At 39.9% G+C, this 22,618-nt stretch overlaps 1 protein-coding gene across 3 annotated transcripts in view; it reads right to left on the reverse strand.

The window, feature by feature from the left end:
* Window positions 1-8,618: 8,618 nt before the first annotated feature.
* Window positions 8,619-22,618, reverse strand: part of casq1b (calsequestrin 1b) — a 45,132-nt gene continuing 31,132 nt past the window's right edge. Inside the window, exons 2-13 of one of the 3 annotated variants that reach the window (XM_084043108.1) lie at window positions 19,087-19,236; window positions 18,966-18,998; window positions 15,235-15,328; window positions 12,656-12,756; window positions 12,230-12,341; window positions 11,466-11,539; window positions 11,152-11,282; window positions 11,023-11,068; window positions 10,832-10,886; window positions 10,622-10,722; window positions 10,149-10,223; window positions 8,619-9,744 (exon numbers count right to left, since the gene is read on the reverse strand). In XM_084043108.1, the coding sequence (XP_083899234.1) occupies window positions 9,472-9,744; window positions 10,149-10,223; window positions 10,622-10,722; window positions 10,832-10,886; window positions 11,023-11,068; window positions 11,152-11,282; window positions 11,466-11,539; window positions 12,230-12,341; window positions 12,656-12,756; window positions 15,235-15,328; window positions 18,966-18,998; window positions 19,087-19,236 (1,245 nt within the window). In that variant the 3' untranslated portion in view covers window positions 8,619-9,471. The remainder of the gene's footprint in view (window positions 9,745-10,148; window positions 10,224-10,621; window positions 10,723-10,831; window positions 10,887-11,022; window positions 11,069-11,151; window positions 11,283-11,465; window positions 11,540-12,229; window positions 12,342-12,655; window positions 12,757-15,234; window positions 15,329-18,965; window positions 18,999-19,086; window positions 19,237-22,618) is intronic. The other 2 variants (XM_084043109.1, XM_084043110.1) reach the window with 2 other exon arrangements.

Consider the following 22,618-nt stretch of genomic DNA (forward strand, 5'->3'; position numbering starts at 1 on the left):
GAAGAAGCCCAAAATATATATATATTAAAAAAATGACTGACTATATATATATATATATATATATATATATATATCATAGGCAAACTCATCTTTCTTACCTTTTTGGCATTTTCCTTTGTAACCTGGTAAAATGGAACATCTGTTAGAAGATTTCTTTTTAATTTCCTTGGCTATTATTGAAGCAACTGTTGACAATAGTAGATATGGATGTTTACCCCAAATGGCAATTGTGAAAATACAACCACCAACGAATCCACAAACCGCACTAACAGTACAAATAGTAGTAGTAGACATTGTAGTAGTAGGAATTGCAGTAGAAGACACAACAAAATACCCAAGAAGAAAAAGCAAAACGATTCTAAAATGTCGAAATCGCCAAAAATGTCCAATCGCCAAAAATGTTCTAAAATGTCCTTCCATGGAAGTAGTCTGGTCTCTCCAGAAAGTCTTGATGTTAGAGCAATCAAAGTATGGTTGGTAGTTAAATATTAAATATTGAATAAGATAGGCTTCGGCTTATGGACGTCAACGTGCCTGCCTCAAATACTTTAACAAACTACTCCTAGGAGCATCGTCAGATCCGCCTCAAACTCGCTCAGTGTACACAAAAGACCTCAACGATGAAAACGGCATGACTGCGACGAAGCATCAAACTTCAACGCCAAACAGGAAGTGAAAAATCCGATCTACAAGGTCAATTTCTTTTTCTTTTTTTCTATTTAACTTTTGATCTGATTTCCAAACAGACTTGTGGGTGACGTCATCGAACTCAGATCACAGTCCTTGTTCTTCATTGGTGTTACTTAGCTCCGCCCCCTCTTCTGGCTGGTCGATATATGATAGTATATGATATACATTTTTAACGGTTTGTTGTACAGACTTGTGCATCGCGTCACTTGATTCGGAGTCCTTGTCCTTGATCGGAGTCACTTAGCCCCGCCCCCTATTATCGTAGAGACTCACAAGTCTGTACGACTGACCGTTCAAAAGTTATTGCAAAAAATAGGAACTGTCAAATATCGTCCAATCAGAAGAGGGGGCGGAGCTAAGTAAAATCAATGAAGAACAAGGACCATGATGTGAGTCCAATGACATCACCCACAAGTCTGTATGGTAATCAGCTGAAAAGTGAGGCTACATAGAAAAATCGGCTATTTCCACGTTGCAGTTTGAAGCTTTGCCACGGTCACGCTGTTTTATGAAAACTCAAGCTTTTGATAACTTCTCATCGTTAAGGTCTTTTGTGTACGCTGAGCGAATTTGAGGCGGACCCAACAATCCGCCAAGGAGGAGTTTGTTAAAGTACAACCAGTGAAAATGGCTTGAAAATGCAGACTAGCTTTAGACTTCAGACTACTTGCACTACTTAAAGGGCAAGACCACTTAGGTAGAGGTTTAGGTTGTGTAGTTACCTTGCCATGATATATCTCCAAATCTGGACAAGAAATAAAAAATAATTGCTCCATCGATTAGAAATTGATAATTCAAAATAAGCTCCTCGTTGACTTACATTGTACGGTAACACAGCTCTCAAAGTCACTCTTTTAGAGCGTAAACGAACGTAAACAAAGCTTATTCAGACAATAGAGAACATCACCAAACCCCGAACTGTGTTTTTTTTTAAATAAAAATGTCAACTTCCTGTTGATTTTACTATCTGAAGGTCTGGATCCGGATCCGCAGATCCAGTCCGGGTTTTCTTCTTAATAAAAATGGCTAAATCAACAGGAAGCTAACATTTTTATTAAAAAAAACTAACAGTATTTGTTTCTGTGCTAAAAGAGTGACCTTGAGAGCTGTTTCACCGTACAATGCAAGTCAATGAGGTGCTCATTATCAATTTGTAATTAATGTAGCAATTATTTTTGACTTCTTGTCCACCTTTGGAGTTACATCATGGCAAGGTAACTACACAACCCAAATCTCTACCAAAGTGGTCTTGCCCTTTAACCATTTGAAATTGGAAGTGGAAGTGCAAGTGGACAGTTTGGATTAATGGTGGTGCCACAGGAAAGGCACCACCATTAAAGGGTCATCAAAATCAGAAGGGGCCAATTCACCTTTAACTGTTTGATTAATTGGCATCTGTGATTCAGCATCTGTTGAAGATAATATCATAATTAAATAAATTTGCTAATCCAGCCTGACAGCGTGTTGCGGATTCGAATCCCGATGACCTTTGCTGCGTGTCACCCCATCTCTCTCCCCATTTCCTGTCAGTCTACTGTATATCTATCAATAAAGGCAGAAGAAGCCCAGAATATATATATATTTAAAAAAATGACGGATTAAGATAGGATAAGATATATATATATGAAATATATATAGGCAAACTCATCTTTCTTACCTTCTTGGCACTTTCCTTTGCAACCTGGTAAAATGGAACATCTGTTAGAAGATTTCTTTTGAATTTCCTTGGCTATTATTGAAGCAACTGTTGACAATAGTAGATATGGATGTTTACCTTTTTTCAAACCCCAAATGGCAATTGTGAACATACAACCACCAACGAATCCACAGACCGCACTAACAGCAATGTTGACAACAACATCTTCACTGTTGATTGTAGTACAAATAGTAGTTGTAGACATTGTAGTAGTAGGAATTGTAGTAGAATTTTGATGTCTCACGGGCACAACAAAATAACCAAGAAGAAAAAGCAAAACAATTCTAAAATGTCCTTCCATGGATGTAGTCTGGTCTCTCCAGAAAGTCTTGATGTTAGTGCAATCAAAGTCTGGTTGGTAGTTAAATATTAAATATTGAATAAGATAGGCTTCGGCTTACATGGACGTCAACGTGCCTGCCTCAAAGCAAAACTCTAAACTCCTCCTATGATCTTCGCAAGGGAATAAGCGCTGTGTGTGTGTGTGTGTGTGTGTGTGTGTGTGTGTGTGTGTGTGTGTGTGTGTGTGTGTGTGTGTGTGTGTGTGTGTGTGTGTGTGTGTGTGTGTGTGTGTGTGTGTGTGCGCGCGCGCGCACTTGTGTGTACTGTATATGTGTGATATGTTTGGGGGACAGAACTGGTTATATAACTATAAAACTAATCAGGTAATACAATCAATGATTTAAAAGAAGATTGAGATGTTGATGAATAGGAGATGTGTAGAGTCACGCTTTTTACTGGCAACATTGGTGCTTCTATTCTGTATATACCTTATGTATGCTTTTTTACTATTATTATTATTATTGTTTGTCTTTTATTATGCTATTAGGCTACTAATGCTGCTAAAATGTCAGAGGAGCCAAACAACAATGCATTTTTACTTTTATTCACCTGTAGTCCTACACATGACGTAGTAATAAAGACCACCCCTACCTAGTACCTACCCTTTGGTCCAGCACTTGCTGTCCGGCAGAAACCAGCTAACTCCATTTTCCCGCTTTTGCATTTTTTCCCATAAATCAGTGCTATTGAACACCCTTTACGTCTGTGTGTTGATTAAAAAAAATATTGAACCAGCTAAATCCATTGGATCCTCAAACTTTCTGCTAAACCAGCTAACTCTACCAAATGGGGGTGGAGTTAGCTGGTTTTGCTGACTCCAGGCTCCACCCCCTTTTGACCTCCAACCTTATTGTGAGCTTGGAGGTCCATTCAGCTGTACATATCAATGATGAACAAAACCTCCTAACTCCACTTTTTGTTTTGTTTTTGTCATTTCCTGAAAAATTAACATTTTGGAGTTAGCTGGTTTCTGCCGGACAGCAGAGGTATATAATAAATATATATGTTGCATACTGTATATAACAAGATTTTTTAAAAGTATATATCTATATCTATATCTCTCTCTATATATATATATATATATATATATATATATATATATATATATATATATATATATATATATATATATAAATATATATATATTAAGAAAACATTCTAAATGATTATAATTATTAGGATCTGTTTTTCCTCATACAGTATGTGTCCTCTTTCAATCTTCTTTCACAGATATCGTTGGGAACATTCCACAGCCTGGTACAGTCTAAACATAATTATACATTATATTCATGTCATTCTTGAATAGGAATTATTCTAAATTGCTATTCAAATCCATGTAATTAACCCTTTTAATCTCTTGTTTTAGTGTGGGAATTGATGCACACACATGCAGGTAATGCCAGCATGCTTAAAATATAAACAGAAAAATAGATAGATAGTAACAGTCATATACAGTAGACGGACAGACGGACGAACGGACATTCAAATCCTTAATGAACAGGTGTGCCTAGTAGATTTACAGCTGTATGTCTATTTTTTCAGTGAACGTAATTCTTGATCAAGACACTGCTAATCCTCTACTCAAAGTGTCTGAAGATGGGAAGACTGTGGCACCATCTCGGATCCGTACACAAAAAAAACAGGGTCATTATTTTGAAGAGAATTTGTGTCTTGGGAAAAACTGGGTATGACACAGGTAGACATTACTGGGAGATTGACCTGGAGGAGAAAACCCAGTGGAGAGTTGGTGTCGCCCAGTTCCCATCAGTGGACAACAAATGGGGTAATGTTCATCTATACCCAGATGAAGAGATACTGGTGCTTTAGTTTCAATAAAGACAAAGAAAAGTTGGAAACATGTGAACGGAGTCCCACTTCACTTCCCTTTAAAGGGATTGTAGGCAACATTAAGCCTAAATTAAAAAAATATTTATATATATATATTTTGCATTTTCTCACCTCTATCAGCCACTATATAATGATGCTGGGGTGTTTTCCTGCATTGAAACACAGTCTGAAATCCGTATTTTCCCTACTGTTTATGTTTATGTTACGTTTGTCCGGGTCGTAAATTAACGCACGCATGTGCGCGTCCGTGCGCGTCCGTGCCCGTGTGAACGTTTTACTTTAGGTTTCAAAACGCTCTCAAACTTCGTTTTTGAGGCACAGAATTTACTTTTAAAATAGCGTGTGGATAGAATCTAGTTGTTTAACTTCATATATGTGGTCAATTTATCATGAAAGAGCCTATTTAAAAATAAAGATTCAGAGAACCGTAGGGGCGGGCAGTTCCGCGAATTGTATCCGCATAAGGCAACCTATTTTAGGCATGGCCCATTTAAAAAGTCCCCCCTGCATCACCCCCTGGTGGTCGGGGAAATGAACTGCTGGAGGGGCGGTGTTTGACAACAGTTTTTTTCTTTGATTATGTCTGAACTCGCCTACAATCCCTTTAAACTAAAACCTGAGAAGCTTGGAGTGTTTCTGGACCGTGAAGGACACACAATAACATGCTTCAATGTAGAAAAAAGATGCTGCATCCATTCCTTCCATTCCTGTGACTTTAAGAAGAATCTCTATCCCTTCTTTGATTTGTCAGAGAGCTGCAAAAAGACACTTAAAATCTTGACAGTTAAGTAATAGGCTTTAAAGGAGTAGTTCACCCAAAAAAGTACTTATTTTCTATCAATTACACACCCCATGAAGCCTTGATTTTTTTTTGTTTTTCTTGTTTTTGTCGCATTCCTGAGCCAATAATTTGATGAGTCTCCTACTGACCGATGATCCGGTCATCATATTATTGGTGTATACATAAAAAAAATGTCTTACCTTTTCAAGTAGTCACAGAATATTTATCACCAGTATGATCGATCCCCTGATAATTGCTAATCACGGAGGGTTTCACTGTGTTTCCTCAAAAAAAAAAAAAATGTCATCGCAACCTCCCATTAGCTTGTTATGCGGCGTTAAAAATAGCATGTTTCGCCAAAAGTAACAAAAAAAAAAAGTACACAGGAGCGAGATACAGGATTTTTAAGTAATACATTAACCAGGAAGTGAATGGAGCAGTAAATCTTCGGATCGCGTTATCTCTGGTTCTGTGTGATAAAAAAGAGAAAAAAACTTGTCCAAACTCGTCGTTGGCAGGGTGAGCCATAGCAGAATTTGACAAGTTAACTCGTCCATGGCAGGCAATGAGTTAAGAAGAAGAGGAATACCACCACGCCTCAGCCAGAGACATGGCATCACAGGACCGGGACATAAAAGGCGCGTTCGAAAATTCAGCACTGAGCGCACTGGCCAATACAAACTAATAGGCGAGTGTGCTCCGGTGCGTAATTTCCGAACGCACCCAAAGGCAGCGAAGAAGGAGAGGACACTGCAGCAGCTCGGACAGTTAATTTTTTTTTATTTTAAGGTGCTAGTAACAACAGGTGACTGACGGGTCATCTGTTGGGCTTTGCAATAAAGAGATATAAAAGGCCCAATCTGAGATCGCTTTGAACATGTACAGTAAATTAGGGTAATTTTCACATTTAATTAAATTAAATACTTTCATTGTTGCCTAATGAATTCATATTTAACCCACACGCAGGTTAACCCGCAGGTCTGGCTGGTTCGGGTAAGCTTCAGAGGGTGCAGGCGGGCAGGTAAAAAATAATCGATCTGAGCTTCTGCTAACCCTAACCCAATGTGTTAAATTTAAGTTTTGTGCATCTGCATCTCTCACTCCCCTCACTTTACAGCGGTGTAAACGTTATCTTTGAATATGCCTTGTAATGTTGTAGGCTGCTGAATCTATCTACTTGTTTAGCGTTTAAAGAGACATGTGTAATTAGCAAGATTTTCACTGTGACCCAGAAGTGCTGGGTCACAGCGTGCTGGCCAGTTGCTGTCCTCTCATCTCTAATGTCACACTCATACAGTACTTATTCCTTGTATGTTGTAATATAGTAGCTGGATTCTTAACAGATAATCCAATAAAACAAAAAAACAAGGATGAAATATACTTTTGAAATGATGAGATTGACTTACATGTATCAATTTAATGTGTTAGATGGAATACAGAATTACAAAGTGATCCTCGGGCGTTTCACCCCTTGCTATACGTGAAAGACCTCGTACCCCCCAACACTATCAGGCCTCCTCCCAACTGTCCCCATCACCTTTGAGTGTAATTGTTACCCAATTCAAAGAATTTAATTTTGTTCTGTAAAATGACAGTCTATGCAATTAACCTCTTCATGATATAATTTCAGTGTTTCTTTGTTTTTATCGAACATTCACATTTCTTGGTAAGTGATGTCAATGACACTGTACATTCTTACCAGCTATCCATGTTGGCACAGTGTGCATTTGACATCTCATGATCCTGATTTATACACGAATCCACGGCGCGCTGCCCTGCGCGCCGTCATTGCTGCGGTCTTACGTCCGCGTAGCGTTCAGACCGCAGCAATGGCTGCGCGCAGGGCAGCGCGCCGTGGATTCGTGTATAGCCTACTTGGTTTTGCTCCAGCGGTGCTCACCGGAAATAGCCTAACTACAAGCTCACAACGTATCTCACCAGCGCATTGTGAGCTTGCAAATCTGCTATTTTTGGAACACGTCACAGGCAAGTTAAAAATCGTGCCCACATTCTGAAACTTCTGCAAATGATACTTTGACTTGGCTCGCCGAACACAGGGTACAGCTAAAACAGAATAATTAATCGGATTATTCTGACTAAGGACACGCCAACTAAATATCTTGCGTGTTAGCCGCTGACTGGTAAGATGGTGGGGCCCCAACTGACTCAGTCGGGGGCCTCCCAGAGGGCCACCTCAGAAGACTGGTTTGTAAATGATTTGATAACTTCCTTTGTATGTTTCCTTTAATATGTGTTAAATAGCTCTATATTCTGATAGTAATCATTGCTACAGCGTGTTTGTTCAGTAACAGGGGTCTCCCCATCTCTCCACTTCTTTAGTATTTTCAACAGAAAATACAAGTTCACGTCTACAATTTCATCCAATCGGGAGAGAGAACTGAAGATAAACAATTGAAATTGGAAGTGATAAACTTAAGAAAATAAACAATGAAAAACAAGAAAAGTTAGCTGAATAGGATCTCGATCCTGATTGGATGAAATTGGTGACCCACTTGAACTTTTATGGTTGTTTATTAAAAAGCTGAAGAGACGGGGAGACCCCTCTTACTGAATAAACACTTTATAGCAATGATTAATATCAGATCGGAATAGAGCTTTAGCTTTTCAACAACAAAAAAAAGTAAAACCAAAATATATCGCTTACAGCACCCTTAAGTACATACTGAAATGTACACAGCAGACTAGTTGAGGGTTGATGTAACCATATCAGTTAGACTAATCAAACTTTCACTATTCAGGATAAACCAAAATCATCCATCTTGTGATCATGAGTGTGGGGTCACAGTAACATAGCTCCACAAAGTGCTTTCACCAGTAACCACCTAACTGCTATCGTTTAATGTCTGAATGTTGCTCCTCTGTTTTTCCTTACATACATTACATACATTGCATCAACGCAACATTTCTAACCCTATTTGATTATGTCTTTTCCCTGATCGAAATGCAGATGCCACTTTAGTGACTGAAACATTAGCCGGTGGAAATGTTTGTGTGACATAAGCTCCTGCTAATCCCTTCACCAATCTTTCATAGATGTTTTCTTCTTGCCATCTTGGTCCAAAATTAATAGGATGCTAATTGCATGTAGTCCACTGGTAAGGAAGCATCCTTACATTTTCTTCACTCATTGAGGGTTTTGATTTAATTTGTCACCTATCTGTATGTATAATCACACACTGATAAATAAAATGACAAGCCATATATAATCACACACTGATATAGAAATGACAGGCCACACCAAATGTTTTAAAATGTGTATTCTTTTTTCTCATTAATTCCAAATATATATCATACGTTCACATATTTCTTTCTCTTTTGTTTGTCTGTTCCAAAATCGTAATAATTGTACATGAATCTCGTAATCTTAAGACTTACCAGTGAGCTTAAGTTTAATAATTTTTTACAAAATAATACAACAAAGATTTATTTTCTGTTCGTCCAGTAGAAAACATGATGTTAAAACAGTGTAAAGGAATACATTTACTGTAGGGCTGGTGCTGATCTTTGAGAGACTGGTCGACAACACAACAGGGAAGGTATCTCCATTAGCCTACCTGTTCACATTCACCCCACGGTTAGGAGAGATAAAAAACATTTAACAAATGACGTGTGACACATGTACAACCACAGCCCTTATTTTTCTGCTTTTTACCCTGCGTTTCTGAACCTTTTCAGGCAGTTTCAACAGTCGTAGGCTCAAAGCAGATTGAAAACAATCTGAGCTTGAAATAATGGATAAAATATCTTATGGACATGTTTCATAGGCTAGCTTAGTAGATCGTTACTAGCTGTTTCTTGGATCTCAGGGCGACGGTTACAAGCCGGATGTTCACAAAAAAGTTGGAACATTCAGGGCAGCGGTGTTATTTGTTAACCTGAAACCATCTACATCCTTTAAAAAAATGATAGCTTTCCTTTTGGGCTGTGAGTTTTGTCCATCAAAAAACTTTTGAGGAAACAATACAGGAAGCAAACAGGAAGTGACAGGGCCAGGCTTTTGTGGCAGGATATTAGAAAACTGAAGATTGCTGCTGCACTTGATTTTAGCCATCATTGGCGAAAGGAAAGTAAACCCAAAGATGGTCGTGAACATTTATTCATCGTCGTCATCGTCGTCATCGTCGTCGTCGTCATCGTCTTCGTCGTCCTCGTCCTCGTCATCATCATCTTCCTCATCCTCGTCATCATCCTCGTCATCATCCTCGTCATCCTCCTCATCGTCATCATCGTCGTCATCGTCATCGTTATCTTCATCATCATCATCTGGGTCGATCTTCCCAGACAGCACGTCTTCGATCCACTGCTCTAGCTCATCTGCTGTGGGCATGTCATCATCGTCATCCATTTCCATCCACACACTGTCAGCCTGCAAGGGAAGAACACCATGAAACCAGCAATGTGAGCAATTCATTAAAAACAAATTACATATTTATTTGTTCGTAATATTAAATAATTCAAATTGTACGTAATGTAAAATGGTGAGGTTCTCGCATAGGCCCCCTAGGGTATCCCACCTCACCGGCACAACAACTAACTGTCAACTTTCCCATGGAAAGAACTAACATGTCATGCATATGTATAAACTGTTGTGCAAATCAAATCAATCAAAATACTTTAATTGCTGGACCTATATTAAAGAAGAAAGTCACATTAGGCCAGGGACCTCTTTTGGAGCTTGTTTTCTGTTTAGGCTATGCTAAGATTATTACTGGGTTGTTGTTGTTGTTGTTTTGTATTTTGTCGAGTACATTGAGAAGAATTAGGACTTACATCCTCAACGTCTACCACGCCAATCTGAGGGGAGGAGAGGTCAATGCGGAAAGTCTTCTCCCAATAGGGCACCAGCTGAAAGTGGCAAAGAGAGACAGAGAAACAGGAATAAGGGGAAAGCTTGGATTGTGCATGCACTTCATCATTGTGCACATATATCGTATTTGCAGTGAAAAATCGAACAAGAGTTCGGAAAAATATATTTTTTGTGCAAATTAATCGGAAAAAACGACCACAGTGTGTCACCTTTACAAAGTGGTAGAACCCTGGGAGATGGATTGGTGAGGTGGCGCACCACACCTATACCGTCAGCTCGTAGTACTTATTTACCGCACAACACCAACACTGAGTTGCCGGTGCCCAGGATCGATCCCAGAAGCTTGCAATGCAACACTTTACCAACTAAGCTACACAATCAATACACAATCGCTATCATTATGATTTGATATGATCAGTAGTTCTTGTGTTCATACCAGGGGGAAGTTGTCAGGGTCGATCCAGATGATGCTGAGGTTGGGGTTAGCTGTGTTCTCACGGGCCACCTCCTTCAAGATTTCCAGGAACTCAAAACCATCTGAGTGTAAAGTTCAAAGGTTGTGTATTTTGCTAATACAATGTAATACCAATTTTAAAAATACTCTAATAACAATAATGACATTATTATTATCATTTGTACTTTTTACCTGGGTCATCCTCCTCAGCAAAGGCAACAATGTGCTCTCCATCAATGTCATCCTCCTAAGAAAATAAGTATGAGAGGTGAGACAAGGGTTTCCATTATTTCCTCCCCAGATTGACTTTCAGGTCATACTTAATTCTTCAAGTGCAACAATTGAAGCTAAGAGGAATCTTAGAGGGATTTTAAAAGTCTTACCCAGATCTCGTACATGCTGTAAGGCTCAAGTTTTCTCAGGGTTGGCCTGGATATAAAAATATGATAATGATAATTTAAAAAACAGTCAAAAATGTGTTTTTTTCCTTATTACTCTCCTCACTGTCTCACCTGTCGTGCTCCTCAATGTAATCTACAATTTCAGCCTCAGTGTAGGGCTTTCCTGGAAGGGTGTCAGGCTCTTCCATGAAAGGCTCGTAGAAGTCAACTTCATTCATCCTCAGCTTCAGTTTCTTGGCAATCTGAAATGAGAACAAGTGAGACTTTAATGAGGTGGTCATGAAAAAAAAATAGTGAAGGAAAAATGAAACAATACCTTTTTTTTGGGTTATGTGAAAAGTATTTGGTCACCACATACCTGTACTCTTGGATATTACCTTATTAGCCCGCCAAAACTAATGAAATGGTTGACTGGATGTCCATACCTTAGCGTCGAAGGTGGCGTAGAACTTGATGAAGGGATGGAACTCCTCAGCAGCATCGTCATACTCGATGAAGTCTGGATGTTGGAGATCAATGACAATGTAAAAGGTTAAAACGTACTAGAACTACAGTATGTAACAATTGATAACAGTCAGCCATGTTAATGCATTCATGTGGAAACCCTTTAACCTCTTAGGCCATGTACACTACTTTGTCATACAAAGCATAATGAAAATCGTTTGTACATCTGCTGCGTTACCTATTTTTGAAAATTATGAAATATTTTGAAATTCTTTAAAAGTCTTCAACATTTGTAAGAAAGGCCACGTTTGCGCAGGTGTTGTCAATGATGATTCCCCAGGTGTTTCAATTTTAGTTAATATGTACAGCATAATTCACAACCAGTCCCTTCACAGGCTGAATGGTCTTATTGGACAGATAGTTATTGAAGCCGGCCCGCGGCAATCATATTGTATTGTTTTCAGGTTGATGTCCTGCAGTGTGTCATTTTTAGATTAGTTTGCCTCCAGAAAGGACCTCTGTGCAGTGTGTCATTCCTGATACAGTCATTCCTGTTTTTGAGTTATTTCAGTTTTTTGTCATTGTTTGTACTATGTGTTAATTATTGATATGGTTTTGTACAGTGTTGCTTTTGTATTAACTTCAAAGGTAGCCAAACAGCAAAATGACCACAATGTGAATAAGGTCAATAGCATATCTAGTTGTTTTCATGGTTAGGATGTCGTGGACTCGTGGCTGCACTTACGGGGGGATTTCTCGCTCTTGAAGTAGCCAACCAGCTTGGTGACCTCATCGATGTTGTGGAAACCCTTCAGCTCACGCTCGTTGTCAATAACCTCCACAGGGTCTTCAATCACCTGTGTAAAGATGAAAAATTGATTCACAAACCTGTTTTAAAATGTGCAGAATATAGTTATTTTTAGTTGCACGTTTAGCCATTCAAAGAAAGTTGTGCAATAGAGCCAAGGGCATGATAAGAAAGAAATGTGCCACACCTGCAATTTATGTCCATTTAAGACCACTTTTGGTGAAAGCTATTATCTTCTCCCCTCTTCTGTGTTTGGCTCTATGCATAAGATCTCCTCAAACTAAGGCTTAATTGATACTTCGCACAGCCCACTCGACAGAAATCACTCAGCAAAAATACAAAATGTTTCTTTATCTTACTTACATCATAGAGGAATTCCACCAGAGTGTCAGCAGCCAGCTCACCATCATACTCGATGATCTCATTGTCGACAAAGATGTAGATGCTCTCCACCTCATCCAGACCTGAAGAGAGAAAAGAACCCTGTTTAATTGATACCTTTCTCACATGCACATGGCAGGGTAATGTGAGATAAATAACTTGAGCACAGATGGGCAGATTATTGTAAACTCAATGCATGGGGTGGGAGTGATCAGTAGGCTGCCCCAAAGAGATGATTTTTGGATGTCAAAGGTCAAGGTCACAAACAAGGTCAAGGTCAAATTGACATAATCGGTCATATCTCAGGAATAGAGAGACATAAAACAAGATACCCCAGGTGTGTTTATTTACTTATTTATATTTTTTTAAAGAAAGAAAGAAAGAAAGAAAGGGCAATGCGCTTCAGACTAATCAGTCATCATCTTGGATGTGGATAAATGTGCCACTGGTCAAGGCAGATGGCCACCCACCCTAGACCATGGTTCAGCTTCTTCAGGAGTTTGTCCTTGCCACTGTCACCAAATGCATATTCTACATGTAAAGTGTCTTGAGACAACTTGTTGTGATTTGACACTAGGATAATATTATACTATATTATTATTAAGTAAAGACCATATAATACACAGTAAGATCAGTGTTAATTCAATTCTGAGAGTGAAGCAATTGACCAAAATGGAGCCTGTTATAATTAATGTAGAAGACTTCAAACATATCCTTGAATTGAATTGCCTCACTTTAAAAATAAAAATAAAGTCAATGACACAGACACTGATACACAGGCTGCTGACGTATAAGATAGTGGCGTTGTTGACCTTACAGGGTAGGAAAACAGTGTGAGCGACTACACAGGTCTTATAAAAGCAGTAGTGTGTAGTATGTGAAATACCTTTGGAAAACAATGCATTTGGAAATGAAGGTAATTAGTGTGCATTAGTGGCCAAGTGGTAATAATGAATGGTTTGACTGCCAGGAGCAGAAAGCACTACTACAAGAAAGTGACCTTTCATCATCCGTGGACTGAAACCCACTGTTTGATCATGTACTGTAACTAGGTGTAACTCAGCACTTAGCATGCAGAGATGCATGGCAATCATTTCTGGTCATGGTTGTTCTGACGTGGCCCTTGGTATTATTATTCTCATGTCCGACCCCTGAACAGTTTTTGTGGCAAGTTTGGTGCGGATTGGAGCAACGGTGTGGCTGTGGCCCCGGTTGTGACTATTCCCTGCCTTTCTATCTAGGACGTATTGTGTTGGTTGCTATTGGTGTCCATAGAGCAAGTATAAAAAAGAAAAAGAAAAAGAAAAGAAAATGTTTTTGATTGCCTTTTATTGGTGGTGTATAGTTTTACTGGATGCCTTTGTCTGGGCAAAGGTTTATTCATTCAAGTGTCAAATAAGGTCACGTGTTTTTTGTTCACTGTACATCTTACAGAAAATATGTGTTAATCTTAGATCTTTAGATTAAATGAGACCAGACAGAGATCATTAAGATCCTCACTGTACAAAGTATGCTTTAAACTTAAGTTACAGCGCTTTATGAGTCCAGATACGATTTATTTCCAAGATTTCTATTTTCTCTTTCGGCTGTGAATGACCCTTTAGTCATAAGCACGCACGCACGCACGCAACGTTTAGCATAAGCATGTCAGTAGTCCACAGTTCTTAACTGTGACATTTCTAGTGACCACATGAGGGCAGTATTGCATCATTTTGTTTTGCATCATTATCATAGGCAACTGATACATTTCTTGCAAAGGGTCTTTGCTCTTGTCTGAAAAGTTATTTCTTCCTTTGTTGTCAGCATAGGTGCAAAGTTTCACTTAGTACTTGCTTCTCACGGTATAACTACTGATATTCAGCCAGGGTTATGACGTTGGCTTCTTTTCAGGTCATTCTGTATAAAGCTAATATTAGTGTTTATATAGTCTTGTATGTTATATCAACGCGATCTCTTTTTTGTATAAAATGCTATACATTTGTACGTGTATATACGTGTATGTAACATAAAAACTGTAAAATAAAGTTGTAAAAAATAAAATAAAGCTAACATTAGTTACTCTATGTAAGCTAAAGCCTAGAGAGTTTGTATTCACTGTCTGATTTCATTACATAACCTACTCTAAGGTCCCAAATCTAACATTATAATAAGAAAATAAAAACAAATTCTCAAGAAGAAGTAAATACTTTTTTTCATGGTAGGCCTACATAGAATCATTTTTCTGGAGATGTATTTTATTACAGTAACTTGAGGATTTGTAACTAAAAGTAGTACAGTACAGTACAGTACAGATTATGTCTGAAAGAAAGAGGGCGTTGTACAATCTTCAATAGTTATTGAATAACTATGTTTGAGTAAAGGCCATATGTTTAGTATCAGTGTTGTCCTATATTGTAAACCACAATGAAAGAACCAAACCAGGAAGTGGTCATGCTAAGGTTATACTCTAGGTCAATGTCAAAACATGAATCCAACATTGCATTCACATGTTAGAGTAATACCCCCTATACAGGCATAAGTGGAGGACAATAAGACAATAATGTAGATGTCCACAGTCTTACCCAGCTTTTTTGCAACCGCTGTGTCTTTCTTCTCATCTACCAGGCCAAAACCAATGTCCTCATCATCAAGATCATCCAAGACCTGGGCTGCAAGCTGGAGGCAGAGCAGAGAGGGCAGTGGAGTGGTGGATAAAGACAGGGACAGAAGGTTAGTGAAATTAAGGCAGAGAAACAGAAATTAGTCTGTTTGTGTCTCTGCCTAGGACTCATCTTATCTCAAAGCTATTGCTACAGTATGGTTATTAATGAAAACACTTGCAGTATGCGGTATGTAGGGCTGGGTGATAGGCAAGGGATAACCAATGGGGAGCAGGTCATTATTGAGAAATAAACCCTGACAGGGTGATTTAGACCCAGCGTCTAGGGTGTCTAGGGTGATTTAGACGCGAAGCAGAGGGTCTTTATCACCCTGAAGGGGTTTATTTCTCAATAATTACCTGATCCCCCCATTGATTATATCCCGCTTATTACACAGCTACTAAATACATTAATTATTAAATTGATCCAAAAGTAACAACACAACTATTTGATTGATTTTAAAAGGATGTCATTGTGTATGGTAATGGCAGTAGTCCGTTAATTTATGCCAGGTGCGTCCAGTGCAACGCAGTTGGCTCGGAAAACAATTGAATGGAATCAATATTTGGTTACTGCATTGTCTATTGCTCGCTTCAAATGTTTTCAAAAACATTCTTGAGTGTTCTGTTTAGCTGTAAATGACATTGTGTGTTTGTTTGCATGGCCGCAATGTTGGTTGGATACAGCAAAAATCAAGCCGCACAAATTGATATGAGCCAGGTGCTCTGAGCCTTTGATTACACAGCGGCCTGTTATTGAGTTCAGCTGTCATTATTAAAAAATAACAGAGCCATGAATGCAGTACCTGAGTACTGACCAATCATAATCAAGCATTCAAACACGCCGTGTAATAAGGACCAAATAAAGCATAACAATATTTTTACCCAGTACCGCAATATCGATATTGTGACATTGTATTGTGAAGATAATATCGATGTTCTTTTAAATGCTTTTTAAAAAAAAAGAAATTGGCCGATCTGCAAGCTCACAACACAATGTAAAGTTTGTAGATCGACAACTTTCTGTGCATTTTTGACAGATAAGACTCTTACAATATCACAATATTATGATAAGCAATATAAGCAATATTCCAGACGATCTCATATAACAATATCGATAGAGCACCGAAGTCTGACATCACTGCCGCTAGAGGGCGCTATCCCCCTGTGTCACAGCGTTATTTTTTGTATTGGAATTCCCATAGGGGAAACTTAGATTGCGTCATATGAGAACTGTGTTTGAAAAACAAACAAAGCACCCTGGCGATTTAACTCATATGGATATGAATATAATTTATCCAAACACAGATGTTATCAAATGTAACTCATTATCATAAACGACACAGAGTCACATACCTGACAAAATTGTGGGGGTGGTTCGTTTATTTTTGGAATACAGTTCTATGACGTGATCTACTGTAAGATTTGCCTATGGCAAATCCAATACAAAAAATAACGCTGTGACCAGTGGTAGTGGGCGTGACATCAGGAGTTCGGTACTCTATATAATATCGATATAAGTACCCAGCCCTGGCTGCATGCAATGTTACTAAGTTCTCCCCAGAGAGCAATGCATTCCTGTGTGCTCCCATGACAGACAGCCACAGATGATCTCTCTGTGAACTGCATGGAAAACACACTTCCTGTATGCTTTACATAAGCAAACCCTTGGCATTTATCCTCAATCCCAAGGCCTTAAAAGCAAAAGCCTCAGAGCGCTGCCTTGCACTTTCTAAATCCGAGTGAAATCGGAGCCAGCGATTGACAGCCCCCGTAGCCAATGGGGAGGGAAAGCTCAGACAGCAGGGGCTCCAGGAGGAGGGGCTGGAGGAGAGAGGAACTTGAGCCAGCCATGTCGAGGGAAAGAAACCCAACAACAGGTGTGTTGGAAAGGAGGGGGCTTCACGCCTTGTGCAAGCTGCTGTGGGCGCACGCACATACCCTATACACACACATACATAGCAGTGTTGCCATGTCCGCTTATTATGAGCAACTTTGGGCTTGTTTGTTGCTTGTAAATTATGTATTGCTAGTTGCAGGTTGCTTTTTTTGGGGCTTGTTTCTAAAGCTTAGTTGCTTATTTGGGCTTCCAGGGGTTTAAACATATCAATGTCAAGGACCCCCAAATTAGAATGTATTCGGCCACCCCCCATCTAAAAATATTTTGTGCCAAATACCCCCAAAAATATTCCAAAATTACCTTCTTTTTTTTGTATTCTTTTTTTTGTTGATGCGACGCGTTGTGAGCTTGTAGATCTGCTATTTTCAAACAGCCGTAGCCTAGTCGCTTCTTTTGGACATGTTTTCATGGACTGGTTGCTTATTTCTCTCGCAAAATCTGGCAACACTGATAAATAGGCTACACACAGACATATGACACACATGCACACACACACACGTAGGCCTACAGTTGCTGTTCTCTCTTTTTCGATCTCTTTCCACATCTATATTGATTTGACATTTTGCCCACAGCAGTATATGTATGTATGACATAAACAAGCAGCCTGTCTGATGTAAAACTTTATAATGGTTCAAAGGGTGCTGTAAATTATATTGTTTTTGGGTTAATATATTTATTGTTACAAACTTGAAGCTCTAAAGAAGAGTGTTTGTTCGCTACAGAGTGTTTGTTCAGTAACAACAGGTCCAGCTCTTTGTAAACAGAAAATACATTTTCAGGTGCGTTACACATGTCATCCTCTGACTGCTAATGTATTTGTTTCATTGCATCTGATTTCACTTGTTTATGCTGTCCTACAGGACCTTTTAATAATTAATCATTTTGTTATCACTGGATTGTCATACCACCTACCACAAAAATGATAGAGGCATACATTGCCCTTTAATTGCATAAAGACAGACAAAAGCGCCACCTAGTGGAGGACAAAATATCAAAGCAACAACAACCGCATGGCCATATCGATGACCGCAAAATGGACGCCAGTCAAAAGCGGCCAAGACTCCACAAGCACCAGCCAAACAAATCATCAGATTCCTATGCAGCAGGGGAAGTGTTAAGATGAACGGTGCCACAGCCACAACCATCCATTTCTATGGTCTCAACAGCAGCCATGACCTCATGGTTGGACCCGTGCCCAGCAGCCCTTTCCCCTGCTATGGGATCTTGGCCCAGTGCCTGGCAATGCTAAATTAAGATAAGCACCATGTAAAAGCCAATGGGACAGGCTCCATTCCAGGCCAAGATGTTTTTCCTTTGCAAACATGTTGGATGGACGGATGTCAGGATAAAATAATGGATTCATATAGATGGTTGGACTCATGGATTGATAGACATGGATGGACATAATACGCAAGTGCATATTAATGCCCCCATATCTCCTTTACCCATATGACCTTTACACATGTTTGAGTAAGACGGCATTATTTGCCATACAGTCCCAAGCCACAGCCAGCTTGAGTCGGATGGCAGCTCATATCTGTGGGACTGCGATGTCTGTTGGTTCTTGTCTTCTCGTGACCACAATCTTGGACAATGAACTAAACCGATGACATACTTTTAAAGGAGATGGAGAACGAACCAGCAGATAATGCAGCTGCAGGAGAAGTTTGCATAGGTTTTGTTGTTGTTGTTGTTGTTGTTGTTGTTGTTGCGGCCTAGCTGTAGCGTTGACAACAGAGATGCTCAGAACCTACCTGATAGATCAGTGCTTCTCGGCTGTCGTGCAACTGTAAGGAGAATAGGACTTTAGGGAATGAGACAGTAACACAGACACTGGAAACACAGGCTGCTGACTTACAACAGAGTTGACCTTACAGGACAGGAAAACCAACCAGCCCCACATTGCGTGGGCGACTTCCAGGCGGCACGGTAACTCCGCTGGTTTAGAAGCCCACTTCTTGAACCTCTTAAGGGTGCAGTTCCCATTAATCGCCCAGCAGATGTCGCTTTTTCACCTCCTGCAGGCTGCAGAAGCATTTACACACAATACAAGTGAACGAGGTTTTGGCCAGACTTCACTTGATTTTTATTACCTTAGTAAACATTCTCATAAATACTTTGTTTTCAATCGCTAGTTTAAAGTATTTTTTTATATTACCATGATATGCGTTTAGTAAATTATGTTCCCATTAATTAAAAAATGTATGATTAAGTAAAGTAGTTTGAATTCGTCTATATAAAGTTTAAACCAATGGGGCTCCCTTCGTCCATATCTTTTACAGTCTAGTGTGTTAAAAATCACTGTCCGATCATGTAACTATAGGTGTAACTCAGGCCTTAGTTAGCATGCACATATGCACACTCGCACAGCATGATGTTTTCTGGCCATGGCTGTACTGCTGGTGACATTCCTAGATCCTGGTTAGTCAGTCTATAGTACCTTGAATTCATGTATCTGTTACTGTATGTGTTTTTATGACGTTTATCTGAAGCTGTTATAGCCTAAATACAGCAAACTGTAACATGTGTTGTGAATATACCGTACTGCAAGCACCCAAAATAGCATAGATATACAGAAGATCAAAGGGAAATTACTTTGCATTTTTTTGGCAAAGTAGGGAATTAATCAGGCCAGGCCAGAGGAATCACATTTTAAAGCATGGGTCTTCAACAGGGGGGTCCTCAGAGTTACTACAGGGGGGAGCTCACATTTCAGCAAAGAGGTTTGGTGTAGACTAGGGATTAAAGAGAAGACCATACACGTTTTTAGGGTTTACGTGTCTAAAATACACTTGAACATGAATCCAACAAACACTGATGACAGTGCCGTTAAACAAGTCTATGAAGCTATATGAAATCTATGAAAAAGTTTAATCTGCAACACAATTCTAAACAATATGTAGTGGGGGGTCCCTGCTTCATCTCTCTCTCAGCTAAGGGGCCCTTGGCCTGAAAAATGTTTTTTAAAGCATAGGCTATTGACTGACCATATTCAGTCATGTGAATGTGTGTTGTTGCTGTGTAGCCCATTCAAGCCCTTGTCAAAAACACACATACTACTTAAGCCCCCCCCCCCCGACCCCCTATGGACCTCCATACTGTCATAGGTCACGGCCATATTTGTAACACATGTTTATTTATAAGAGAGGGACGGCCGTGGCGTGGGAGGGAGGGAACAAAGCAAGGAGCCGCTCAGCTATATAAGGGCTTGTGGGTGAAGGCAAAAGAGTTTAGGATGCAGAAGAAAAAAATTAGGGCTGGGTCTGGTTGGGACAAGGAGGCGGGACAAGGAACCATGGGATGACGGATGGAAGAAGACAACTGATACTTGTGTCACAGCACTCAAGACCCGCGGGGACATCCATCAATTTCCTCAGGCCATGATCGTTACAACTCCACTTGAACAGCTAACATGTCATGGACTGACTGACTGACTGACTGACTGACTGACTGATATGTGAGGTCCAGGGACCTCCAGGGGTCCTTGATGAGGTTCCAGGGGGTCCCCCAGCCAAATGACTGATAGTTAAATTGACCCATAGTACGGGTCTGTAACACTCTATAAGAGTGTGCAAATGGCCCTGTGCATTTAAATACAAATTTTAACAGTCATGAATAAACTAATCGAAGTAGCGAAAACATGACAACAAGTGACCTAGCTATACCTGCATATTAGTGCATAATAAACTAGCATTTATCAACCCAAAAAAAAAGGAGAGAGGAGTGCTATGGTATGAGATTTGGGTCTCAGAGATACAAATCATATCAAATAGGTCTGGCCGTTGCCTAATGCAGTGGTTCTCAAAGTGGGGTCCGGGGACCCCCAGGGGTCCTTAAGGGGCTTCCAGGGGGTCCCCAGCAAAAGTAATTAATGTAGCATCACAATCATTTGAACCACTTTATCCATTTATACGCTGGCTATTAAAAAATAGCAGTGCAGCACAAAGTGAAAAAAAAAATCTAAAATGTTTGGAAACTTTTATGGGTTTTCTTTTTTTTTTACATACATATTCTCTTCTGGGGGTCCCTGGCACAAAAAAAAATCAGATGGGGGTCCACGGCCAAATACATATCAATTTGGGGGTCCTTGGTAAAAAAAAAAGGTCTGAGAACTAACTGGCCTAATAGTACTGGGGTGCTTGAAATGAAAAAAAAAAGGTTGAGAATCTCTGTACTACTGTATACTGTACGTCTAATATCATCCTCCTGAGCATCTCTTACCTCACCACCCTTCTGGCATCCCCCTCCCCCCACCCCCACCTGCTCCTCCAGTTCTGTGTGGGAGCCAAGAGAGAGAGGTCAGTGCTTGCTAGCGATATCATGGCTTCCTCTGCCAATGCCCAGTCACCGTGAGCTCGGCAGGTGACGCCAGAGATGAGGGCACCGTGCCACCACGAGGTGTCAGGAGACCTTCCGCTTGGCTTTGATAGCAAACAGATCGACGCGGGGTGAGCGAGGGCTGGAAGACGCAACACAGGCACACAGGAGTCACATTTCTTGTAACATAGCCGCCATGTAAAAAGGGAAGCCACCGCTTCCGTTTTTTTAGCCTATATAATGTGAAACCCAGTTTACATTTTGACTGCCTGCTGCTCTCGCGTCATACGATGAGTAGAGAAAATAGCCAATCTACAAGCTCGCAACGCGTCCTATTGCTACTGTATGTTTTGCATTTTCTTTAACAACAATTAAAACAATGTTCACCAACAGTATAATGACATGCCCAAAATAGGCATGCCAGGTCGAAAGTGTTTAATATCTAAATTGCCGTAACCACTTAAATCCCATATGGTTGAGTGGAGTCCCTAAGGTCTCTGTACTAGTGAATTTTCCGTTTTTTGCTATTGTGGGGAAAGCTTTCGCTGAAATAGACAAGCTCACAACGCGTTGGGGTCGATCTGATATTTTCTGCGAAAGGTTTCCCCACAATACAGATGCTGGGCTTTAAGTGGTTAAAGTGCTATGAATGCATCGCCTACTGTACATTTAGCTTCATTGGGATTGAACCCCAACCACATTGATATAAGAATCTCTGTCAGATCTTTATCTGTGTGTGAAATACAGCTATATGGAATAGGGAGCTATATGGAAAATGGAACAGCACTGTATTTTGTTGGCATGGTACGCATCACTGTTCTGCTACACACGTGGCACAATGTGGAGTTTTGTTTGCCATTCGTCATAGCTCTCTCTATTATGTGAAATTACCTAGATAAATGATAATGTCTAATACTTTAGTAGAGAGTGTAAGAGGGGTGACATCACTGGGTTCGTTTTGGGGAGCAAGTGAGTTCTGAACAAAAAGCACTCTAAATTGACCCAGACTGTTTTCATCCAATTTTACAATTTACGGTAAGCATTTAGCAGATGCTCTTATCCAGAGTGCATGATCCCAGTAAATGGCATG

The sequence above is a fragment of the Gymnoscopelus microlampas genome (genome assembly GCF_963454915.1).
Source record: "Gymnoscopelus microlampas genome assembly, chromosome: 19".
In the NCBI taxonomy this organism is placed as follows: domain Eukaryota; kingdom Metazoa; phylum Chordata; class Actinopteri; order Myctophiformes; family Myctophidae; genus Gymnoscopelus; species Gymnoscopelus microlampas.